The sequence below is a fragment of the Trichomonascus vanleenenianus genome (assembly GCF_965637985.1).
Source record: "Trichomonascus vanleenenianus strain CLIB 3782 genome assembly, contig: TRVA0_010S, whole genome shotgun sequence".
Taxonomy (NCBI): domain Eukaryota; kingdom Fungi; phylum Ascomycota; class Dipodascomycetes; order Dipodascales; family Trichomonascaceae; genus Blastobotrys; species Blastobotrys vanleenenianus.
In genome coordinates this window covers 50,349-71,804 of record NW_027481877.1, presented here as the reverse complement: position 1 = coordinate 71,804, position 21,456 = coordinate 50,349, and the positions used below count along the sequence as shown (strand labels likewise).

General features: G+C 50.7%; 8 protein-coding genes across 8 annotated transcripts; 3 read left to right on the top strand and 5 right to left on the bottom strand.

Annotated features, from left to right (window-relative positions):
* Positions 1–91: 91 nt before the first annotated feature.
* Positions 92–2,113, top strand: TRVA0_010S00738 (putative metalloendopeptidase; the record flags this gene model as incomplete). The annotated part of the gene is made up of 1 exon (XM_076683668.1): positions 92–2,113. One exon carries the CDS (start codon positions 92–94, stop codon positions 2,111–2,113), a length of 2,022 nt encoding a protein of 673 aa, XP_076542012.1.
* A 104-nt stretch (positions 2,114–2,217) lies between these two features.
* Positions 2,218–3,135, bottom strand: SHY1 (cytochrome oxidase assembly protein SHY1; the record flags this gene model as incomplete). Its single annotated transcript, XM_076683667.1, has 1 exon — positions 2,218–3,135. One exon carries the CDS (start codon positions 3,133–3,135, stop codon positions 2,218–2,220), a length of 918 nt encoding a protein of 305 aa, XP_076542011.1.
* A 456-nt stretch (positions 3,136–3,591) lies between these two features.
* On the bottom strand, positions 3,592–5,943 carry PFK26 (6-phosphofructo-2-kinase; the record flags this gene model as incomplete). Its single annotated transcript, XM_076683666.1, has 1 exon — positions 3,592–5,943. The coding sequence occupies one exon, from the start codon at positions 5,941–5,943 to the stop codon at positions 3,592–3,594; it is 2,352 nt and encodes a 783-aa protein (XP_076542010.1).
* A 1,943-nt stretch (positions 5,944–7,886) lies between these two features.
* Positions 7,887–8,747, bottom strand: YMC1 (mitochondrial glycine transporter Ymc1p; the record flags this gene model as incomplete). Its single annotated transcript, XM_076683665.1, has 1 exon — positions 7,887–8,747. The coding sequence occupies one exon, from the start codon at positions 8,745–8,747 to the stop codon at positions 7,887–7,889; it is 861 nt and encodes a 286-aa protein (XP_076542009.1).
* A 599-nt stretch (positions 8,748–9,346) lies between these two features.
* MOB1 (Mob1p) lies at positions 9,347–10,012 on the top strand (the record flags this gene model as incomplete). The annotated part of the gene is made up of 1 exon (XM_076683664.1): positions 9,347–10,012. One exon carries the CDS (start codon positions 9,347–9,349, stop codon positions 10,010–10,012), a length of 666 nt encoding a protein of 221 aa, XP_076542008.1.
* A 478-nt stretch (positions 10,013–10,490) lies between these two features.
* ALG11 (alpha-1,2-mannosyltransferase ALG11) lies at positions 10,491–11,945 on the top strand (the record flags this gene model as incomplete). The annotated part of the gene is made up of 1 exon (XM_076683663.1): positions 10,491–11,945. One exon carries the CDS (start codon positions 10,491–10,493, stop codon positions 11,943–11,945), a length of 1,455 nt encoding a protein of 484 aa, XP_076542007.1.
* A 3,430-nt stretch (positions 11,946–15,375) lies between these two features.
* Positions 15,376–17,457, bottom strand: SLM1 (phosphatidylinositol 4,5-bisphosphate-binding protein; the record flags this gene model as incomplete). Its single annotated transcript, XM_076683662.1, has 2 exons — positions 15,376–15,836; positions 15,948–17,457. The coding sequence occupies 2 exons, from the start codon at positions 17,455–17,457 to the stop codon at positions 15,376–15,378; spliced, it is 1,971 nt and encodes a 656-aa protein (XP_076542006.1).
* Positions 17,458–19,071: 1,614 nt separating this feature from the next.
* CHO1 (CDP-diacylglycerol-serine O-phosphatidyltransferase) lies at positions 19,072–19,674 on the bottom strand (the record flags this gene model as incomplete). The annotated part of the gene is made up of 1 exon (XM_076683661.1): positions 19,072–19,674. The coding sequence occupies one exon, from the start codon at positions 19,672–19,674 to the stop codon at positions 19,072–19,074; it is 603 nt and encodes a 200-aa protein (XP_076542005.1).
* Positions 19,675–21,456: the final 1,782 nt, after the last annotated feature.

The window sequence follows — 21,456 nt, the reverse complement described above, 5'->3', positions numbered from 1 at the left end:
CGGGCTCCGCCTCCGGACCTAAACATGCCTACCGATAACACTTCAATGTTCAGTTGAAGCCACGATAAACCTTATATAAAAAGAAGAAGTCATGTCGATATTCCACAAGCGCCAGGCGCAATTCGAAAGCACTTCTCCTCCACGGGTGAACTACGGCTCGCGACCTTTCATGCCCAATTTCAAGTTTTTCAACATCTCCAATGGAGACACGGTCCACGAGAGAATATTCATTCTGCACGGTTCCGCCGGGCCAGATGTAAAGAATGAAGGGCAGCAGTATGAAGCTTCTATTCTTGTGTATCATCACATTGACTCCTTCCCGTCCCAACGGTTCCCAGTCGTCGATGGTCTTTTCAAGGCGCTGGTGCATCTCGAACCAGGAGTAAACAACCTCAAGATCGTCTTTGAGGCCCCTCCGCGATGGAACATGAGCAATTTCTCTGAGAATTTGACAATTAACTACCTTCCATTGCTCCAAAACCCACCAATTCATTTATGTCTGTTGCTGGGCAAGGACTCTGAGGGCAAGTTCGATAACCCAAAGTACAAGAGGGACAAGGAAGGAAACGGCTTGGACTTGGCAATCAAGAAGATGCGAATGGCTGGGTACTTGATGGCTGCTTTTACCAATGAGCAGATGTACCGCAACAAGTTTGGACATCGCACGTTTAGACTTTACGAAGAATGGACAAAGGATACGCTGTCGAATCGCGACGATCTGCTGCGCTCAACTGCTAAAGTGCATATTTTAAGGTCTGATCGGACTGTTGCGCAAATTAGAGATCCGGATATTGCACAGCAGAACCCCAAGGGCAAGAAGAAGAACGAGCTTTTCGCAATTGCCTTGGATGCGCTGCGAAGTTACGGCGGGCCGTTTACGACGGGCCAGGAAGTACATGCTGCGGTGATCTTTGTTGATGCTCACTGGGACCCCAAGGCGAAGCTCATTGTTGGGCATGCTGCGTTGGGCGGAGGTGCCGGTGATATCAACCTGGGCATATTTGGCGGGCATGCCATCTACACGTGGCCGTCGTGCCTTGAGGAAGTCGTGTCTTCATTCATGGATGACACCCCAACCGACACAAAGGAGGTGGCCAACGACTCTGGCGAGTCTGGATCAGCGTGGGAGAATTGCAACGTTGGCATGGGTGCGTTTATGCACGAAATTGGCCATTCTCTGGGCTGTCCGCACCAGCCCAACGGCATTATGCTTCGAGACTATGTCATATGGAATCGTACGTTTATGATCACCGAGCCGAAGTACGTGACAAGGACGAAGAAGCCGGGTAAGAGGCTGTGTCTGCCGCGAGATGAGTGCATTTGGCACAGGCTTGACGCTGATAGATTTAGATACCACCCGGCGTTTAAGCTTCCCGAGGACCCCATTCCATTGATTACTCTTCGAAAGGCCGCCAAGCCTATTGTTTACCCAGTGGAGTATGGTGCAGTGGTGATGGGGTCACTCGGAATCTACTTGATAGAGATTCACGCTGGCGGAGAGCACCAGCAGCATCTTGAGTATGTCGATGAGCCTCAGAAGCAGCTCCTGTTGACTGTGGACGAGATTAAGGACCGAGTGTCAGCGGATAAACAGGACCAGCCAATTAAGTTAGTTATCCTATCGATTGGAGAGCAGACGGTAGAGGTAGAGGACTTTGTGAAGCTTATGCGGAATGGCAGGATGCAGCTGGGGGGTGTAGTGGCCTACCGGGGCAACAAAGTGGGTTACAGCGGCGAGGGCGAGGAAAAAGTTGTACAGTTCCCTGTGCGACGGCCTAAGCTCTCTGGTGTCCGTGTTTATGCCGGGTCGGCTGTAGACGGCGTTGAATTTTTGTTCGCTCCAGGGGAATCGTTGCTCTTTGGTAAGCGAGGCGGTAGACCTCACGATCTCATGTTCCGAGAGGGAGAGCAATTGGTTGGCTTCTATGTCAGGGCTGGCTATTGGGTGGACGGTATTCAGGTTATCACCAATTATCAGCGGTCGCCGGTGTTTGGTAATGCTAGTGGCGGTTCTGGCTATGAGCTTGTTCCTCCTGAGGGATACTACATTCATGGGCTTTGGGGTAACATCCATAACTGGACTCACACCATTGGCATTATTTATACAAATTAGAGCTATCTTTAATATTTTGGGATACACTTATTTAACAATTGAACAGTAATTTATAACGGTAAATATATTTACAAATGTCACTATATATATACAAGCAAAAATGACTAGCGGTCCAAGTCTCTAGCATGCTGGAGCTTCTTGGCCAATGCAGAGTTTGGCGAACGCCCCTGTCTAAGCAGTTTGAACAACATTACGGTAGTAAACGCACAGAGGCCGTACCACGTCAGAATGTACTGGAAATGACTGTTGCGAATATCAATCTTACCCGGCGTACCAATTGGAATACCGCGCCTCACCATCTGCTCCTCCATCAGTTCATATCCACCGTGCTCGAAATTCAGCAGCTCCTGGATGTAAATTGGCTGCGAATTGGTGTTCTCAGCCATGGTATCAATGCTCATAAAGTGATACATCTTGTGCTCCGGATCGTCTTCTGGAGTGAACATGTTCTTCTGGGGCGTCTTCCTCAGAAGACACTCTATGGTGACCTCACCCTGAGGCAAGCCCTGGGGTCTCGTCCTCTGATCTGCGTGAGCCTTCGAGATCCAGCCCCGGAAAATAAGCAGCTTGGACCCGTTCTTTCGCTCAAACGGCGTAACCACATAATATCCCTCCTTTCCCTCACTCATTCGCGGGCCAATGAGCATCTCCTCATCGTGACGGAACGCTCCAGTGGCCGTCACTCGGCGATATTCAAATTCTCCGGTCTGCACGACCGCTGGGTTAATCTGAGGCGGTAGAGGCAGCGGCGGAAGCGACAAACGGTACTCAGCCTCAGCAATGACATTGTTCTTCCACCGCAGTCGTCTAACCTGCCAGGTGCCCAGTCCAAACGAGATAATTGGCATCAGCACCAGCAGGCCCAGGAAAAAATTCTTGCCGGCTCTGCTTCCGCCCTCCTCGGTGCCCCTGCTAGACCGGATCGGCTTCCAATCGACTGTCGAAGTCTTGACGGTCCTCGCCAGGCGCAGCGCACCCAGGGGCCTCACACAGGGTCTCGCGATCCCCAGTCTGGCTATCATTATTGGTATTTTGGTGGACTGATCAGTGGGGTGCTCCGATCCGACATCACGAACTCACTTCCCACGACACTCCACCATCTGCACGTCAGGTGTCGAACTACTATCGTTTTTTATTCGAAATACATGCTTTAGTATATAAAACTGGACGATTATGAGGGGCCAGCCCCTCAAACTCCCCGTAGCTCTGCTTCGCGGAGATCAAGAGCTACATTGGGCGTAAACCGAGGCCACAAATAAGCTATAGTGGTGCCGGGTAGTATTAATCGATTATTCAAAATACATGCTTTAGTATGTACGTCTGAACGATTATGACTCCCCGTAGCTCCGCTTCGCGGAGATGAAGAGCTAAGAATAGGTAGAATTAATCGGTTTATTCAAATAGTCTATAAGTTTGAAAAGATTATGATGGCTCCGCTTCGCATGCGTGCACGTGGATCAAATAAATAATATAGAGGATTACTTGCGGTTGAGTATCTGCTCTAAAGTCTGAGGCAGTTGTTGCTGACCCGGTGGGATTGGACGGCCTCGCTTGCCGTCCGGCGGGGGTCTGATAGGCGCCGAAGAATTCATCGACGTGTTGTACATGCGCTCGAGCAGCTCCTTCTCCTTCTCAAGAGCAATCATGTCAGGCGCAGTGGGCACAACGCTGTAGTGACGGTCCTTGGCAGCCCCCAGGCCACCCCCAGAACCAATCTTGGGCGGCTTCGAGTTGGACCGCACCCGAGGGCCGTGGACCTGAAGTTCCTCGATCTGCTTCTTGATCGTCTCCTTCGGGACACGGTAGAACCAATCGCTCTCTTCATTGTACTCGTATACAGCCCAGTCGACTCCGTACGGCTTCGGTTCCAGCACGTAGAGCGTATGCAACGGAATATCCAAATCGCCAATCGAATCCCGCCCCAAATTCATAAAATACGCGAGCAGTACGCGGCACACGACCCGGTGGGCGATGATAAGCGCATTGTCCTGCATCCGCTCCATCTCGACAATCACCGGGCGCAGACGGTTGATAACATCGAGATACGACTCGCCACCAATGCCTGGATACCGGTACCGAATCTTGTCGGCGATTCTGGCTGCGTACTCCTGCGGGTACTTTTCGCTGATCTCAGCATAAGTCATGCCATCACAGATGCCGGCACCAAGCTCGTTGAGCATGCGCATTTCCTTGACATCAAAGTAGTTCTCGTTGAAATGCCCGGCCGTCTGGATGGACCGCTGCAGCATTGAGGTCCACACGCAGAACGAGGGCTCTTCGGGCTCGTTGAGCGGCGTCGACGGCTCTGAACCTTGTTTTTTGAGAATTCGCACCTTGTCGCTGAACCCAGCAAGCTGCTTCTTGCGGAATTCAGACTTCTGGAAGTCCATGAACCGCGCCAAAGCACGGGCGAACTTCTCACCCCGCGGAGTAAGCGGCGCATCGCCGCCAATGCGTCCGGCGGCGTTGTCTACGCTCTCGCCGTGGCGAGTGATCCAGATCTGCCGCTCGGCAAGGTTGAAGTTGAGCAGGAAGAAGACGGCTTGGCCGGCTAGGAACCCTTGGATGTTGTAGCACACGACTTTACGCCCAACATCAATCATCTTGATGTACTGCATCTCTTCATCCTTCTCTTCTTCGGCGCCAATGGTCTCATAGGCCTTTTCGTAGTTGTGGAGACGCGCGACAAAGTCCTTGAGCGCGACTTCACGGTCCATGTGCTTGTAATCGGGGCCCGACAGCTTGAGGCGGATGTTGGCGTCAATAATGTCGGACTTGGTGCATATGGACTCGAGGAAGAGCACCTTGAGGCGCCCATTGGTGCGCTCTCTGATGCGGCGTATGACCTTCTTACGGCGCGCAACTGTCGTGTTGGTTGCGTCGAGGATGCCCACTGAGCCGTTTTCGTACAGAATGTAGTCGAGCAGCTCGTCCAGCGTGTCCATGGCCCATTTTTCTCGCAGTTCAAACGTCTTTTGGTTGTCTGGCGAAAAGAAATCAGCCGCGTGCGTCGTGGTATTCTCCTCTTCTTCAGCACTAGACTCTTTAACTCCGTTGGCTCCAACCACCTTGGATCCTTTGGGGCTCTCGTCTCCAACCACCTTGGATCCTTTGGGACTTTCATCTCCAATCACCTTGGATCCTTTGGGACTTTCATCTCCAATCACCTTGGTTCCTTTCGGACTCTCAATTACCTTGGTTCCCTTGGGACTTTCGTCGCTTTCACTAACATCCTCACTCGACGGCGGAGCGCCATTGAGCTCGTCCTCCAACGCACGCGCCTCGATGTGGGCCTGTTTCAGCAGCTCTTCGTTGGACTTGTGCGGCTTGAACGGGTGCGGGCTGTCCGGCAGCGGGCGGCTCGCCGGACCCACGTTCTTATCGGCCTTACGCCTCGTGTTGCCCACGTTGAAGATCTTGGCCCCGTGCTGCTGCCAGTTGAGGAACCGGCATAGCTTCTTTGTGACGTACGACTTGCCTCGCGCCGGGAGTCCGACCATGACAATAACCAGCTTCGACTCAATGTCGGTCGCCGCGATCTTTCCATCGGGCGACACTTTGGACCGGGTCAGCCCCGGAACGTCGAGCGTAGTGGCCCGTCGTTGCGGTGGAAGCGTTAGGGGTGGGATCGGGCTCGAGCCCGTCACGGATCGCGGCGAGTTACGTCCGCTAGACCCGTTGGAATGCTGCCCGCTCGACGGAGACCCCGTGTACGAGATGAGCGGGGTGTCGGAGGGCGGGCGCTTGTTAAAGGACCCCAGCGAGCTTAGCGCTGTCGCCAGCTTCGAGGTCTGAGAATCCCGGTGAGAATCCTTCTCAGTTGGTTCCATAGTCCTCGCTAAGAGTGTGTATAGGAAAAGAATAATAAAAAAAAAGATTTAGTCACCCAGGTAATAGCGAACGGATATGGAAAAGGAAAAGAGAAGAGTAGATTTCCAACACCAGATATAAATGCTAATTTTTACGACAAAAAACTGTGTTGTGTCCGGTGGTGGTGTGTAACACAACCTCCTCTGGGCCCTTTACTCGGTTTTCTCGCCCGTGCATCTTTTTTCCGGACCCTCTTTATCAAGACGCATATGCAGCGCACATCGTCCATTTGGTCCATTTGATCCATTTTGGGGCTATCCTCTGATGCGTCGCTTTCATTGATTCATTCCGATCTATTCTTTTTTTTTCTGTTTTTTTATGTTTTTTGGTAGTGGACAATCAGTCCATTCGTATTCCACCGTATTGCTAGAGATGGTTCAGAGCTTATTACAACACTGTACTACGACGGTAATGCATAACTGCCGTTCAATTGCACATGTAGTGCCCAGGCTATCTATTCTGTTATGTAGTCCTCTACACTAGTCTGTACAGCCCGCGAAGACCACCCTGGTAGTACGTAATTGAACCAATTGGAATAAAACCAGGCCTGGCGAATCGCCGCTAAGTCATAAGTCATCGGACCGGAATAACTCCCTTTATCTGATGATGCAACCCGGCAGCATGCGGTATGGCAATTACCAACAGCCGTGCTGGTATTTACCCACAGCCCCATGCGGACCCCTTGCTGGCGCCAATTGGTCGCCGCGACAGTGGGCCTGCGTAGTGTGGTTGGGGGATCAGACCCCCTCTCGCAAGCTGCCTCCCCCCCTGAGGCTCGGCATCGAGCACTGAGATGGGAGGATCTTCGCGATACAGGGACTTCATGGTGAGGTGTGCCAACGGCCGATCGAGGGGGTACACTACTTGCATGCGCATGCAGCATGCGTAACGGCGAAGAAAAAAAACTACCCTGATTGGGCGACACATAATTGATCCTCTATCTTTATTCATTTACCGTACGATAGCTTATGTTGAGTACTGTAGTAGCAAGGCAGTTTATTGTTGAGTCTAGGACAGTTAGTGATGTGGTTCAACCTGTAATGTATTAGGCAGCCCCTACCCTTATCGCACTGTTCTATTCTTATCGCACTTTGGTGTAAAGAGCTGCCATGCTTATCGTACGCTTAGTGAAGAGGTACCATTCTTATCGTAATTTTTGGCTGCCACCCTTATCGTATTTTTCGTGAAGAATTGCCACCCTTGCTGCTTCAATTACCTTGGGGGCCAGCCCCCAAACCCCCGTAGCTCCGCTGCGCGGAGGATCATTGAACTATGGTAATAACATATCGCGCAGCTAGTGAAGAAATACGGTAATAATTTTGGTGAAGAATTAGAACCAATAGGCTAAATTTAGAGAACTAAATGGGGTTCAGGAGGTTTCCCCTCAACTACGGGATCTGGGCTCCAGGGAGATAACTGGCAGAGCAATAGTTAACGCACTACAACAAGTAGTAGAACCAATTGATATCATACTGCGAAAGGGGGTTTGGGGGTCTCCCCCCAACTACGGGGTCTGGGGCAGGGCCCCAGGGAGGTACTAGCAGAGCAATAGTTGTGGTCACCATCAAGTGAACACACTACAAAGAGTAGTAGAACCAATTGATATCATACTAGGAAGGGGGGTTTGGGGGGCCTCCCCCCAACTACGGGGTCTGGGGCAGGGCCCCAGGAAGGAACTGGAGAGCCAATTGATTAAACTTCGTATAGTAAAGGAGGGAGATTTGGGGCTCCAATAACAGGGGAGCGCTGTGGTAGTGCTTCTATACGTTACAGCATTAGGCGAGGAAATTCTAGGAAGAAGGAGACCGGGCAGCTCCGATTCTGTTAGTGAGCTGCCCGTGGCGAGTTGATAAGCAGCCATTTGATCTTTCAGTGGTGTGTTAGCAGCCTCCGGGGAGCGCAGTTATTCGAGGACTCGAAGGGCGAGCTCGACTGAGGCAAAGGTGCTCGCTGACGCGGGTATGGCTCGAAGCAGGGTCGGGGCGAGGCCGCGCCAGAATCCCGGCATTCCTGAAGTGGTCCAGGTCTTCCTCAGAGCATCCCGTGCTGAAGTGTACTGGGGTCGCTCGAAGGAGTCCGATTGCACCTTGGACTTGATGACGTCCAGCGGGTAGGATGCCAGCCACAGTGCCTCGCCAGCAAGCGCGCCGTAGACCATGAGCTTCCACGCCGGCACGTCATCACGCGGGCGCTTTTCCAGTGACATGAGATACTCGTAGGTGAGGAACCATACGCCGTAGGCCTGGGCCTCTCGCAGCAGGGTGACATTGAAGCCACGATACAGGCCGCGGAACAGCCCATGCGATCGAAACACCTGTTTGGCTGCGTCGATTGGGCCCTTGTATCTGCCGTCCTTCTGAGTCTGCAGGATGATTCGGAGCTGTTCGACAGGAGACGAGACCACCGTATTGGCAATACCCGCGACCGCTCCACACAGGTAAATCTGAGGGAACGTCAGCTGTTGTTGTTTGAATGCCTGGAGGATCTGGCGCTTGGCCTCGAGGAAGGCATAGAATTGTACTGATACGCACGCGCCGACGCCGATTAGCGGTGCGGCCGTGCCTTTGTAGAAGGCGAACACGCCTTCGTTCTTGAGGGTCTGGGTGAGCGCCTCGACGGGTGTTTTGTACTGGCCGGCCTGGATTCGTACCTTGACGAGGTCAAAGGGCTGGCCAACCAGCACTTGCACGGCTCCACCAAAGAATCCGGCCGCGATGTCCTTAGCCTTGCGACTCACCGAGTTGTCTTGGCCCTTTTCACTCATTTTTTATATTTTTAACGCTGATCCATTAATACGAGCACGCTATGTACTGGGAAAGGAAATATATATCCATTATTGATTCTTTACACAGTCATCCCTGGGCATGGGCATAGCTCGGGAGAGGTCCGAATCACGCAATTGCCCTGTTGGTATTGCGTCATGACAACCGCAGTCGTCGGCTTAAATGTCGCTCGTCCTTATTCCGCCTACCAACTGGGGTATATATATACGGTAAATGGAATCTTCAACTATCCGATTGATCAACAAACATTTGGAGATCCCATGGAACAACAATTCATTAATATCATTCATTGGTCTCCATGGGGAGCTGAATTGGACTGCATGAAACTGTAAAACATTTCATGTCCGATTGAGCCTCTAGGCAGTGTTGTCGCGGGGGTGGCAGACAATGTCGTGTAGTCGCTGAGTAAGCGCTGAATAAGAGTGGCTGGCTATGTGCGGCTAACGATGCGTGCCCTGCTAATCGATCGTGTTTGTTTATTAGCCCCTACGTCGACATACACACCCTAAACTTTATACAGACATATTTATAACCCATATTTATCTTTTTACTATTCCCTACTAACCGAATACCAATAAACATGTCGTTCTTTCAGAGTCTAGGCATCCACGGCAACGCGAGGGCGACGCGTACATTCAAACCCAAGCCCCAGGCCTCAACCCAGGCCCACATGCTGCGGCAGTACGCGCAGGCGACACTGGGATCGGGGTCGCTTAAACAAGCCGTCATGCTCCCCGAGGGCGAAGACTCCAATGAGTGGATCGCCGTCCACGTTGTCGACTTTTTCAACCAAATTAACATGCTCTATGGTACCATCACTGAGTTCTGCTCGCCCAAGTCTTGTCCGCGCATGAAAGCCACGGAGGAGTACGAATATTTATGGCAGGACTCGACAAACCCCAAGTACAAGAAGCCTGTCAAAGTCAGCGCGCCAGAGTACATTGAGTGCCTCATGAACTGGGTCCAGCGGTACTTTGAGAGCGAACAGTACTTCCCGACCAAGATTGGCGTCCCATTCCATAAGAACTCCACGCTCGTGTTCAAGAACATCCTGAAGCGGCTGTTTCGGGTCTACGCCCACATCTACTGCCACCACTTTGACCAGATAACCGAGCTCGGTCTGCAAGCACATCTCAACACTTCGCTCAAACACTTTGTCCTCTTCTGCAATGAGTTCAAGCTCGTCGACCAGAAAGAATACGGCCCGCTCAAAGAGCTCATTGAAATCATGCTCGAAGATGATTAATCCACCCACCTATTGTGCGGCATCCATAATTCAAGCCGCATCGAGCCGCATGGGGCTCTGTGGTCACGTGAATGTGTCTTAAATTGTCTTATATGAACGGGCCCTCATCCCCCCCTGTTCCCTCCGCAGTATAGACAGGTTAGCTGCATGTACTCCCATTCATCGCTCATCACCAAAAAAAAAAAAGCTCCGCGCTGTTACAAACAAAGATATTATTTTTGCGGTTTTCGACCCTTTGAATTAACAGAACCACAAAAGCCAGGGGGAGGTTAAAATGTTTCCAATCCCGATTCTTTTGACGGTCGCTACTGCGGCTGTGTTTATATCGGGTACTGTTGCGTACATTGCATTCCGCATCGTAGTCACTCGTATTGGACATGCTCTTCGTAGACCAATTGAGCCGGACTGGCTGGAATATCTGGAGCAATGCGCTGATACCAATGCCACCATCCCCAGCACTGCTAAGGATATCCGGATCATGCGTCGGCGGGTCATTATGGCCGCCAATGACGCCAGTTCGTACTCCAACGTGTTCCACGGCCTCCGGCAGCTCCGGGCCAACGTTAAAAGGGGCGATCTCAAACTCCGGTTTAACGAAAAGGGCCAGGCTATCAACAGGAAGATCATCTTTGGGTTCCTGCATCCGTACGCCGCCAATGGCGGCGGCGGCGAGCGTGTGCTGTGGGCCGCAGTCAAACAGACTCTGGAGAACAGTACGTCCAACATTTGTGCCATTTACGTAGGCGAGAATGACAGGGGCGGCGTCGACGACTCGCCAAGCGCCATTCTTGAGAAGGTCGATGCCCGATTCGGCATCACTGTGGACGACAAGCGCGTCGTGTTCATTTATGTCCCTTCGCGACGGCTGCTTGATCCACAGACGTGGCCTCGGTTCACCATTCTCGGTCAGGCCATTGGATCCATGATCTTTGCGTACAAGGCTATGCATGTGCTCGTTCCAGATGTACTTGTTGACACTACTGGCCTGCCCTTTGCGTACCCAGTGGTTGACTGGCTGCTCCAGATCCCAATTTGCGCCTATATCCACTACCCGACTGTTGGTCCAGACATGCTCAAGCGTGTGTCGTGCTTATCTCCAAAAGGTGTGTACTGGCGTATTATGATGTTCCTGTACGCGTACACGGCGCATTACGCGCTTGCTCCGGTGACCAACTCTACCTGGACTAACCAGCACATCAAGGCGATCTGGAAGGGCCATGCAGCGCGGCTTGATCTCATCAAGACGGTGTACCCGCCAGTAGCTACCCAGGACTTTGAGCCTCCTACTCCAGAGGACGAGGAGAAGCGAAAGCCAATTGTGCTCTACATTGCGCAGTTCAGGCCTGAGAAGCGGCATGAATTTGTTCTGCAGGAGTTTGCCAACTACGTCAAGGCGTGGAACGGCGAGGGCGAGAAGCCGCAGCTCGTGTTTGTAGGCTCGGTGCGAAACGACATGGACTCGCAGCACGTTTACAACCTGCGGCTGTTGGCTCGAGAGCTTGGTCTCACCGACGACGACCACGTTACTTTTATTCTTGACGCTCCATGGACCTCAATTGCAACGCTCATGGCTACTGCTTCGGTTGGTGTCAATGCCATGATTGAGGAACATTTTGGTATGGGTATCGTTGAGTACATGGCCGGTGGTCTTATTCCTATTGTTCACCGATCCGGTGGTCCAATGCTTGATATTGTGGACGAAGATGAGAATGGGTACATGTTTGAGAAGGAGGGTGAGCTGACCTCTGCGATTGGGACTGTGTTGGCCCTTTCTACTGAAGACAAGATCAAGATGCGGCAGGCTGCCTATGAAAAGGCCCAGAACTTTAGCGATGAGGTCTTTGCAAAGGCTTGGAACGTGCGAGTTAATGCATTGCTCAAGCTTGATGAGCTCAAGCGACGAGAGCGACTTATGGTTAACTATTTTGACTAATATGTGTACATCTATAAAGTGATAAATTCTTACCTACCGTGTTATTGATTTGGCTATGCCAACCATCGAGTAACATCCAGTAGTACATTTAATCTCATATGTTCAGGGACTTCCCAGTTCCTCCATTGTTACTCCCTACTTTGCCTGTTATTCGAGGGCCAGCCCTCGAGCTCCCGTAGCTGGGGGCCAGCCCCCAGACCCCCGTTTCTTGGTTACAACGTTACAATCTTCTCGTTTCACTGTTACAAAACTCCCGTCCTGTAAGAAAATTGCTGTAGGCGTAACTAATTACCCCGTTACAGGTCTAAACTCCGCAAAGCGGAGCCCCAAGGGGGGTTTGGGGGGATCAGTGAAACACTATAGCTTGAATTGACTTGGGGGCCAGCCCCCAAACCCCGTAGCTCCGCTTCGCGGAGGGTTTGGTGATTAGCGGCACCTTGGGGGGGGGGGGGGGTTGGAGGGATTGGTCCTCCCCAATTACACTAGGTGTATGGAGAATGCTCAAATGATCTCCGCGAAGCGTAGCCAACCCTATCAGGGGGATCATCAGTACCGATTGTCAAATTTGTAGCTAATTTGTTGGACGCTTTTCTCTATTTGAATAAGAGGCTATAGGAATCAGCGAAGCGGAAAGCAATGGCGGCACGCACACTGGACGAGTTATGTACGGGTAGGATCAAAATCATACAATGTCTCAGGAGGCTTCGTGTCGTCTTCAGAAGTGCCAGCTACACAATTGGCAAGAAAACCCGTAAACGGGAGCGAAACGACGTGGACGGCCGCGCAAACGTCAGTCTTGAGAAACGGTTGATGACGAGGAGTCAAAAGGACGCGAGAAGCAGTGGCCTCCCAAGCGTCAGTTCCTTGGAATGGTTGATGTCGAAGAGTCAAAAAGATGCGGAAGGTGAAGAAGAGGCCTGGACCAAACTGCGGCTTTCTTGAACCGACTGATAAAAATAAGTTTTAAAGTCGCGGCATAGTAGTGTGTGGAAGAATACCCAGGCGTCAGTTTCTTGAATTAACATAACATTGAACAATGGAGCAAGTTCCAATGGACTATGTTGAATTAATAATCCCACACAATGCATTCGGTACTTCTGTTCGGGTACGCATGGCTCTCAATTGCATATATGAAGCACTAACCAATCCAATTGGGTAGCTGAGAATCCCTAACTTTTCAGGTATCTCCCTAGCCATCCACCACCCGTTCCGTCGTACCTGACGCATCTTAGGAAGCATGAGGATTGGAGGAAAACAGCAGAGCCATGGTTCGCAGATACCACAATCAATAAGGCTAGTGAGAAAGACCTGAGGTCAATTGAGGATGGGTTCCCTGGAATCGACAACGAAGATATAATTCTTGCAATGGCAGCACGGTTTGTCGTTGTGTGTGAGGTGGATGACATTATTGAGACGGCGACGATTGAAGAGGCAGTTGGGCTTGTCAAAGCGTGTAAATATGCGCTTGGCCATTCAGAGCTTCTTCCTAATCCGGGTGAGTAGACAACCAGGTCCTCAGCAAGAAAATTCAATCGGTATCCGGTGCTTAAAGAGATGTGACTAGCTCCCACATTGGGATAGATTCGCTTGCTGGAACTCCTTTAGCACAGCTAATATGTTCAGCGTTTGTGCAGTTTGTTAACAAAGTGTTCGTACCTAAAAGGTCTTCAACAATCCTCGACTAAGCAAAATTTTTTCTTAGAAGGCCAGTACGATCAATTGTATGCAACGCGCGACGGCTTTTCATGAGATAATTTTGCTCAGTTTATTAGCATTCGTGTGAGGGCGTTTGGCATCATGCCCATCTTTACCATGGCCGAATTCTACTGTTTGCCGGATGCATATTGTTCTGACAGGTTGAAAGAGCTTCAGCTTTTAAAGGAACAGATTGTTCATGTGGCTATTCAGAATGATGCTGTCGGAATTGAGAAGGACTTGCAGGTAAATAATTTTGCTCGAATTCCATTATCGTAATGGCACAACCTCGTGGGCAAATGATCCGTACAATGAAATTGTAGCTGGCATTATTGAAGAGTTGAGCACGACAGGCGTATCCAGGCTGTTTTTAATGGGTGCGGATACAAAAGCTGGGAAAGTCAGAGGGTGGGGTCAGGGTTTCGAACATGCTTATGGTATATTTGCAGCACTCATTTGCCAAGCCAATTGTGCCACAAGGTTATCGATAGTGCTCCTAGTAGTAAATGGGGGGACCAGTCCCCCCAAACCCCCCTGGGGCTCCGCTTCGCGGAGATTATTGCAGTCATCAATGACCTCCGCGAAGCGGAGCCACGGGGGTTTGGGGGCTGGCCCCCAAGTCAATCCTGCTACTAGTACTACTTCTTGTAGTAACTGTCAGCATTTGCATGGTAGATTCAATGATGTTAATCATCAGTACCTCCCCACCATAGCCGTAGTCTATCAATATTGAAAATTTCGGCAGGATTTTTCTTCCTGACGTTGAATGCTTCTAAGTTTATAGGACTATGCATCTTAGGAATATTCTGCTTGAATGCATAATTGCTGTACGACAGTTACCACATACTCATATTCGAACTCATCAATCCCATGAACTGTGATATGATTGTCCGTAGTGATGCTTTTTGGTATATGGACAATCATTCTTTTCTATGTGGAGGTGAATGGATATTAATGTCGTTATAAATACCTCAAAAACGGCACATGACGGTTAGTCAAGAGGTATCTCAATATGGCACATTATGTATAGGCATAGGGTATCAGCTCGAACTACCCCTTTTTTATCCATCATAAGGAGCCTCAATGCTTTTTATGACTGTATATGTCAAAGACTCGGATACATCTGTGTAACCAAGGTAAAGCTAGTCTCGATACCGGTAATAGATTCGAGAATTATTAATCAATAACCATGGTAAATTTGAGTAGTTTAACCAAGAATGACAGGTCCATAAGCTACACGGTAGAGATGAATACCCCCTTTATTACAAGGCATGGTTCACACAATACTGTAGATCTGTCGCAGGTCTACTGTATCTGAGCAGTTGCTGTCTCACTATTAATAGGCCAAATCCCGGTGCACAATTAACGCCCCAAATCTCGGGTCACCAAAGAAAAAACCATTAAAATACTTCATATAACTAGTACGTGCAAGTTCGCGCCCAAAAAAATTCCAAAGAGACTGGCTGTTGACTCCATTCATACTACAACATGTTAAATGCAATGATGCTTCCCGGATAAACCTTGAGACATTCTTCAGGTACAGCCCCGCATGGTCAATGCACCACGTCAACCACATCAAAACACACTACAAAAGATACACTAATATCGTAGCGGGTGGCAAATACTACTAAATATCGTGTAATTCAAAATATCTCTAAATTGATTTAATAGAAGCTATAAAAAATAATATAATAAAGCGTATAGTTACGCGGGTGTAGTGTGGCGCTTGGTGGGGTTAGTGATGCTGTTTCCCACCAGTTGTCTCAGGCAGCCCGTTAGCGAAGAAGAGGGGCTGGTCGCCACCACCAACAGTCAACGGCTTGAGGTCGTCGCCAGTACCGTAGGAACCGGTCGCCTTTCGCGATGGAGGACCGCGAGAGGAATTGGACGCGACAGAGCCTCGTCGCTTGGCGACCTGCTCCTTAACGTCTTCATCCGTAGAGCTCTTACGCGCGACACCAATCCCCGACTCTACCGTGTCCTCATCCTTGTGGGAGGTCATGGTCAGCTTACGCTCAACTTCAACGGGAATGTCGGCGTCAACGGGCTTGAAGTCCTTGTCCTCCGGGAAGGTCGACGCAGTCTTGTGCTCAATGTCGTAGCTAAACACCGACGCGTTGTCGTCTGCCCCACCAGTGGTGCCACTGGTCTGCTCCTCACCAGGAACAACAAAATGCTGGGCTGCTCGTGGGTCGTCTAGGTTCACGTCCGACGGGAACCGCCCGCGCACGGGTCGGCCATCATCGTCCACCATGTTAGAATTCTGCTGCTCCATCATGACTTCGGGGTCGGCAGTATAAGGCTCACCATTAGACGTCACGCCGGACGTGTCAGAAGGAACTGGGGACTGCATAACGGTCAATTTCTCGTGATAGTGTTGGGGGTGTAGATGTTGTTCTTCTTCTGGCTCGTTAAACACGGCTCTGGCTCGTTCTTCCGGAGTCGTGAGTCGTGTGATGGTGGTCAAGGATGTGAACCACTCCTGCAGCTTATCGCGCGACTCAGCGCGGAACACCCAGTTGTGGCCGCCCTTGTGGAGATGGTGGTTGCTGCCGCCGCCGTTGCCCTGCGCGCCGCCGCTTGCGCGCGCAGACGCAGTGGTGAGCACAAATTTGTGAGACACGGATGACGCATGATCGGCGTCTGCGGCTTGTGCGGCTTGATCTTTGGCCGACGACTTCTTCTTGTTGTGCAGCGACACGGAGCAGTCGGCGAGCGACAACGACATGACGGGGTGTGGGTCCTTCTTGCGGTCCGGCGACTTGAACTCGTGGAGGAAGCTGGGCGTCAGAACGTACCACGCGCGCGAGTACGACTTGAGGTACTTGGACCGCCGCTCCAGGTACCCCTGGCGTACGCACCGCGCCACGAGCGAGTCTCGCCCGGGATATGCAATCTCGACCGCTGTACGTGCCCGCGTCTGCGGGTTGTTAGGCAGCACCAGCGTGTGGCCAGCGTCACGCTGAACGAAAGCGTCCCACTCGGCACCTGTCTCCTGGGCAACAAACCCATTGAGGATCGGGGATGCCAGCTCGTCGAGCGTCGTGCGTCCCTGCTGGTTCATAAGCCGCCCAAACGTCGCCAGCGCCTGCTGGACTTCTTGAACGACAACTTGCTCCAGTTCGCGACCCGAGCTCTGCAGGTTCTGATACGCTTCAAGCAGATAATTCTCCTCGGCCACTTGCCGCACCAGCTGCGTGTCGAGATCCTGCTTAGTCAGATACGGGTCCTGCTTACCCGACAATAGCTGCGGCTCTCGAGACGCCGCATCCAGTGCGGCGTTGTACGCCTTGAGGTCTTTGGCGGTCGCTGCCTGCTCCCGCGCCACGCTGTTGCGGAAGTCGCCTGCTAGCGACTTGATCTCCTTGATCTTGACCACCAAGTCGTGTCGCAGGTCTTCCAGTCGTGGGATAATGGTCTGGGAAAGCTCCTTAGCGCACTTAGCCGCATGGGCCGCCTGCTTTTGGTGGTAAGCCGTCAGTGTCGCCGGTAGGTCCGACACCGAGCTCGACGGAGGCGACATGAACATGGCCCCGATCGTCGCGACATCGTCGTAGTCGTTGCTTGCGAATATGTGGCTGTGTGTATTGTGTGTCCCCACTGTCGACGACGAGCCCTGCTGGTCGAAAAACGGAAAGCTAACCGCCTGCCCCAGCCGGGTTTGCTGTCTCACGACTTCATCCTGTACCCAAGCGACTTCTTTGAGGTACACGTTTATCTGTCTAATGACCTTTCGCCACGCCGAGAACCGTGCCGCTAGTAAGTCGGTCGGCTGCGCATCCGTAGGGATGTCCATGTTCAGACTCTCGGTATCCATCGTTCTATCTTCTCTACGCTCACCCCAGTCTCTAAATGCACCGTTCAAGTTGATAAAGATGCAACTACGCTTCGCTTGAAACTAAAAAGCCCTCTCGCCGGACTCAATTTCCTCTTTTAAATGTTCAACGTCAACCTTGAAGGAGAATAACGCTATGGGGTTTTGAGAGGCGGACCCTTTTTGAAGGTTTCTGCATTGGGAAATCTTGCAGCGTGACACACAAGGACGTACCGCGGCACTCCCCTACAAAGACGAACCTTCCATGAACGATTGACAGTTAAATGGATCGATCTGACAGCTCAAATATGCGCCCATTATTTAATATCGTATATCATTATATCTCTATTTTACTATTTTTCTTCTGAATTTTAATCCCCGTAGTAACGCTCTCCGTAGAGCTCCTCCTCTTTTTGGGCTTTGGCTACTGCATTCTCCAGCGGTCCGCCCAGCCATGTGGCGTCTCACATGGTTATGCCTCCACCCTGCCCTCTAACTTTCGACCGTCACGCTCTACGGTTTTCTCCAATTGCAACCAGCAACGCCCACGATTGTCGTATTCCCCAAATCACTCGATAAAGTTGCTTTGAAAACGTGGCTCCCCTGACGTCATCTGCGTGTCTCAGCCGCACCCGCCGCAGGTCTCCCTTCGAGGGCCAGCCCTCGAGCTCCCGTGGCTCCGCTTCGCGGAGGGCTTGCTGATATAATATTTAGCAATTGCCAATCAATTCAGCATAACTTCTCATACGTATTTGCTGAGCAATCAGCTATGAGCCATAATGCAATTGGGGGGACCAGTCCCCCCAAACCCCCCTGTGGCTCCGCTACGCGGAGGGCTTGCTGATATAATCGGTATTCATATAATCAGTATTTAGCAATCGCTAGTTAATTTTATCGTAGCGCAACTTCTGATACGTATTTGCTGAGCAATCAGCTAAGAGTCATACTGTAATTGGGGGGACCAGTCCCCCCAAACCCCCCTGTAGCTCCGCTACGCGGAGAATTGGTTTTTTTTTGGTGATTTTGGACTTGCTTCAAGCAACTAACTGACAAATCCAAACTCTATTTACTCAATCATGACTCTCTGAGTAAACAATTGACCTCATTATCTGCTTCATAACGGAGCCCTCCACGAAGCGGAGCCACAGGGGGTCTGGGGACTGGTCCCCCAGGTAAACTCTTAACACAACTTGGTTGCTCATAAGTATTACTGAGTTGTAATTTGGGAATCGCTTTGAGCAACTGATGAATTCTAAAAAAGTCTATACACTTTCCACAATTGACCTTAATTATCTGATACATAGTAGAGTTCCTCCGCGAAGCGGAGCCACAGGGGGTCTGGGGGACTGGTCCCCCAGGTAAATACGCAACAATTGCACACTTCGTTGCCAATCAGTATTAGTTGTTTTCTTGGACGAATTCTATACTCAATTGCGTCTATATCGGTCCTCAGTAGGTACTGTCCATAGTAGAGTTCCTCCGCGAAGCGGAGCCACAGGGGGTCTGGGGGACTGGTCCCCCAGCTAGATAAAAAAAAGCATTCAAGTTCATTCCGTTAAAAATCGCAGGGTCATGGGTGGTTTTTTTGTTGAAAAAAAATAAGAGAGATAAAGGCTTCTAAATTTTGGGCACCTTGAGGCTCTTGCTGATCATAGCACTTCCTGAGGCAACAAATGCAAACACGATGGGGTGGAACTCTGCAATGGTGCCCTGGAGGACGGTGCCGCCCACGACGTTGTCGCCAACGAGGCCCTGAGAGTAGCACACGGCCATTGCGATGACGAGGGCAATTGTAGTGGGGATTGGAGTGCCCTCAAAGTACTTGCTCTTGCCTCCCTCGTCCTTGGGGATGTTTGCAACCGTCACGTTGAACCGCGCCAGGCGCGTCAGGCCGCACAGCACAAAGTATGCGAGCAACAGCGTGTCGACCGTCGTCTGCAGGCCGAGATTGAATGCACAGCACGCCGGACTCAGGCCAAACGAGATGAGATCAGCCAACGAATCGAGCTCCTGGCCCATGAGCGAGCTCTTGTTCCTCCACCGCGCGACCCGGCCGTCCAAGAAGTCGAAAAACATGCCCAATGGCGAGAAGTACATGGCCCGGTACGCGTACTTGTCCTCGCCTGTCGCGGCGTACCGCAGGCTCGACACTATGCTCATGAACCCGCACAGTCCGTTGAGGCACGTGATGAAATCAGCCATGTGGAGGTTTCGCACCATGGAGAAGTGGCGGTGGTCCGTCGTGAAGGCGTGGATCTCCTGGGTTACTGGCGGAGGCGTGGGCTCCAAAAACGAATGCTTGCGCCGCCGAAACACCGGACTCGAATCGTCGCTCATAATTTAAAACCGCTCGCTTGAAATTGGGGGTGTTGTGGTTGATTTATTTGGCGGGAAGGGATTATTTTCACTGCTCCTCCCGTGCTCCGCGCGCTGTGTACTCCGGGATGGCAACCCACCAGCGGTCCCTTCCCGACGAATGATTGGCCGTTTATTCGTTTATTCGAATACAGTACTGTAGTGTTTTTTACATAATTAATGGCTTGTCGATATCGTGTGCTGTATTTGATTTATTGGTCAGGGGTGTGTGGGATCGGTGAGTTTGGGGTCTCGCCCATATGATACATGGAGCCGTGTGTCTACCTTCTAGAGAAGTGCAATGCCTATGGATTACTAGCAATTGACTTGGGGGCCAGCCGCCAAACCCCCGTAGCTCCGCTTCGCGGAGATATTCTTGGAGCAATCACCTCCCCATTATTACTAGCCAGTGTGTTCGAGGGCCAGCCCTCGAGCTCCCGTAGCTGGGGGCCAGCCCCCAGACCCCCGGTACACGGGATCTTGGGTGATGGTTACAACGTAACAAACGTTCTGTAACATTGTAACAAATTTCCCGTAACAAAGTGTGACAAATACCCCTTAACGGCTCAAATCTCCGCGTTGCGGAACCCCAGGGGGGGTTGGGGAGACTGGTCCCCCATATAAACTAGTTGCTTCAATTGAATGTCTGGACAGTTGAAGTACTATTTTTACACCTGTATAGTTATAGCAATCATTTAAATAGCTGCAGTCCAGTTTTATCTGGATCAATCCTTGGGCAGTGTAATACGAGCTAGCAGCCAAAAAACTAGTTTGTAACGGCACTACCCGTGACTGGGCTGCCCCACTACAAAGAATTGCGTCTCGTAAGAAGTAATTCGATTGGTTTTACACGATTAGACCAACTACACTTTGACAATTGGATTAATTGCTCTCGTTAGAGTATTAGAATGATTCCGATCATTGTATTTCTTCTTGCATATGAGTTTGTTGCTGGATTGCCAAGATACGTTTGATCAGCTATGGACATGTAGCCAATTCATACGCTATTGGAAACCGGCATTGCCAGTAATTATGACCGCCCCATAATATCCTCGTTAGACTGACAATTAATTTAACGGACTTTAACCAGGCTCAGCATTATTAACGGTACTACCCGGTATCACATTGAATTTTTTATACTACCGTGGTATTGTTACGGGTACCCCATAATAATACTTACTATCATTACAACTTCTCATATAATACTCATTGAAGAATGGTATGCAACAATATTAGGTACCGATAATTATAACGATACTACCTGATACCAATATGCAATAGAAACCCTTAGTGAGGTGGAGGCCACAAGACTATAGTTTAGATTACACATGATACAATCCTTCAATATGATAAATTCTTTTACAGATCAGTTGGGTCAATTGTATTGATATTTCCGTATCGTCAGTTTCGACATTAGTGGAACACTCAGCGTCTCATATGCATTCACGAGGTATGGCGTACTCAGGAGTATGAAAATAAGGACGAAGTTACCGAAATACATATGTATTGCTATTGGGTAGTCAGTGTACTACGTGTACTTGTATTTCAATTAGTTTAAGGACAATTGAGCGGATGCGAATATTCATAGCAGTGTTTTTACCGCAGTAGATGGCCATAATGTACCACCAGAGTTGGTGGTTATCCATG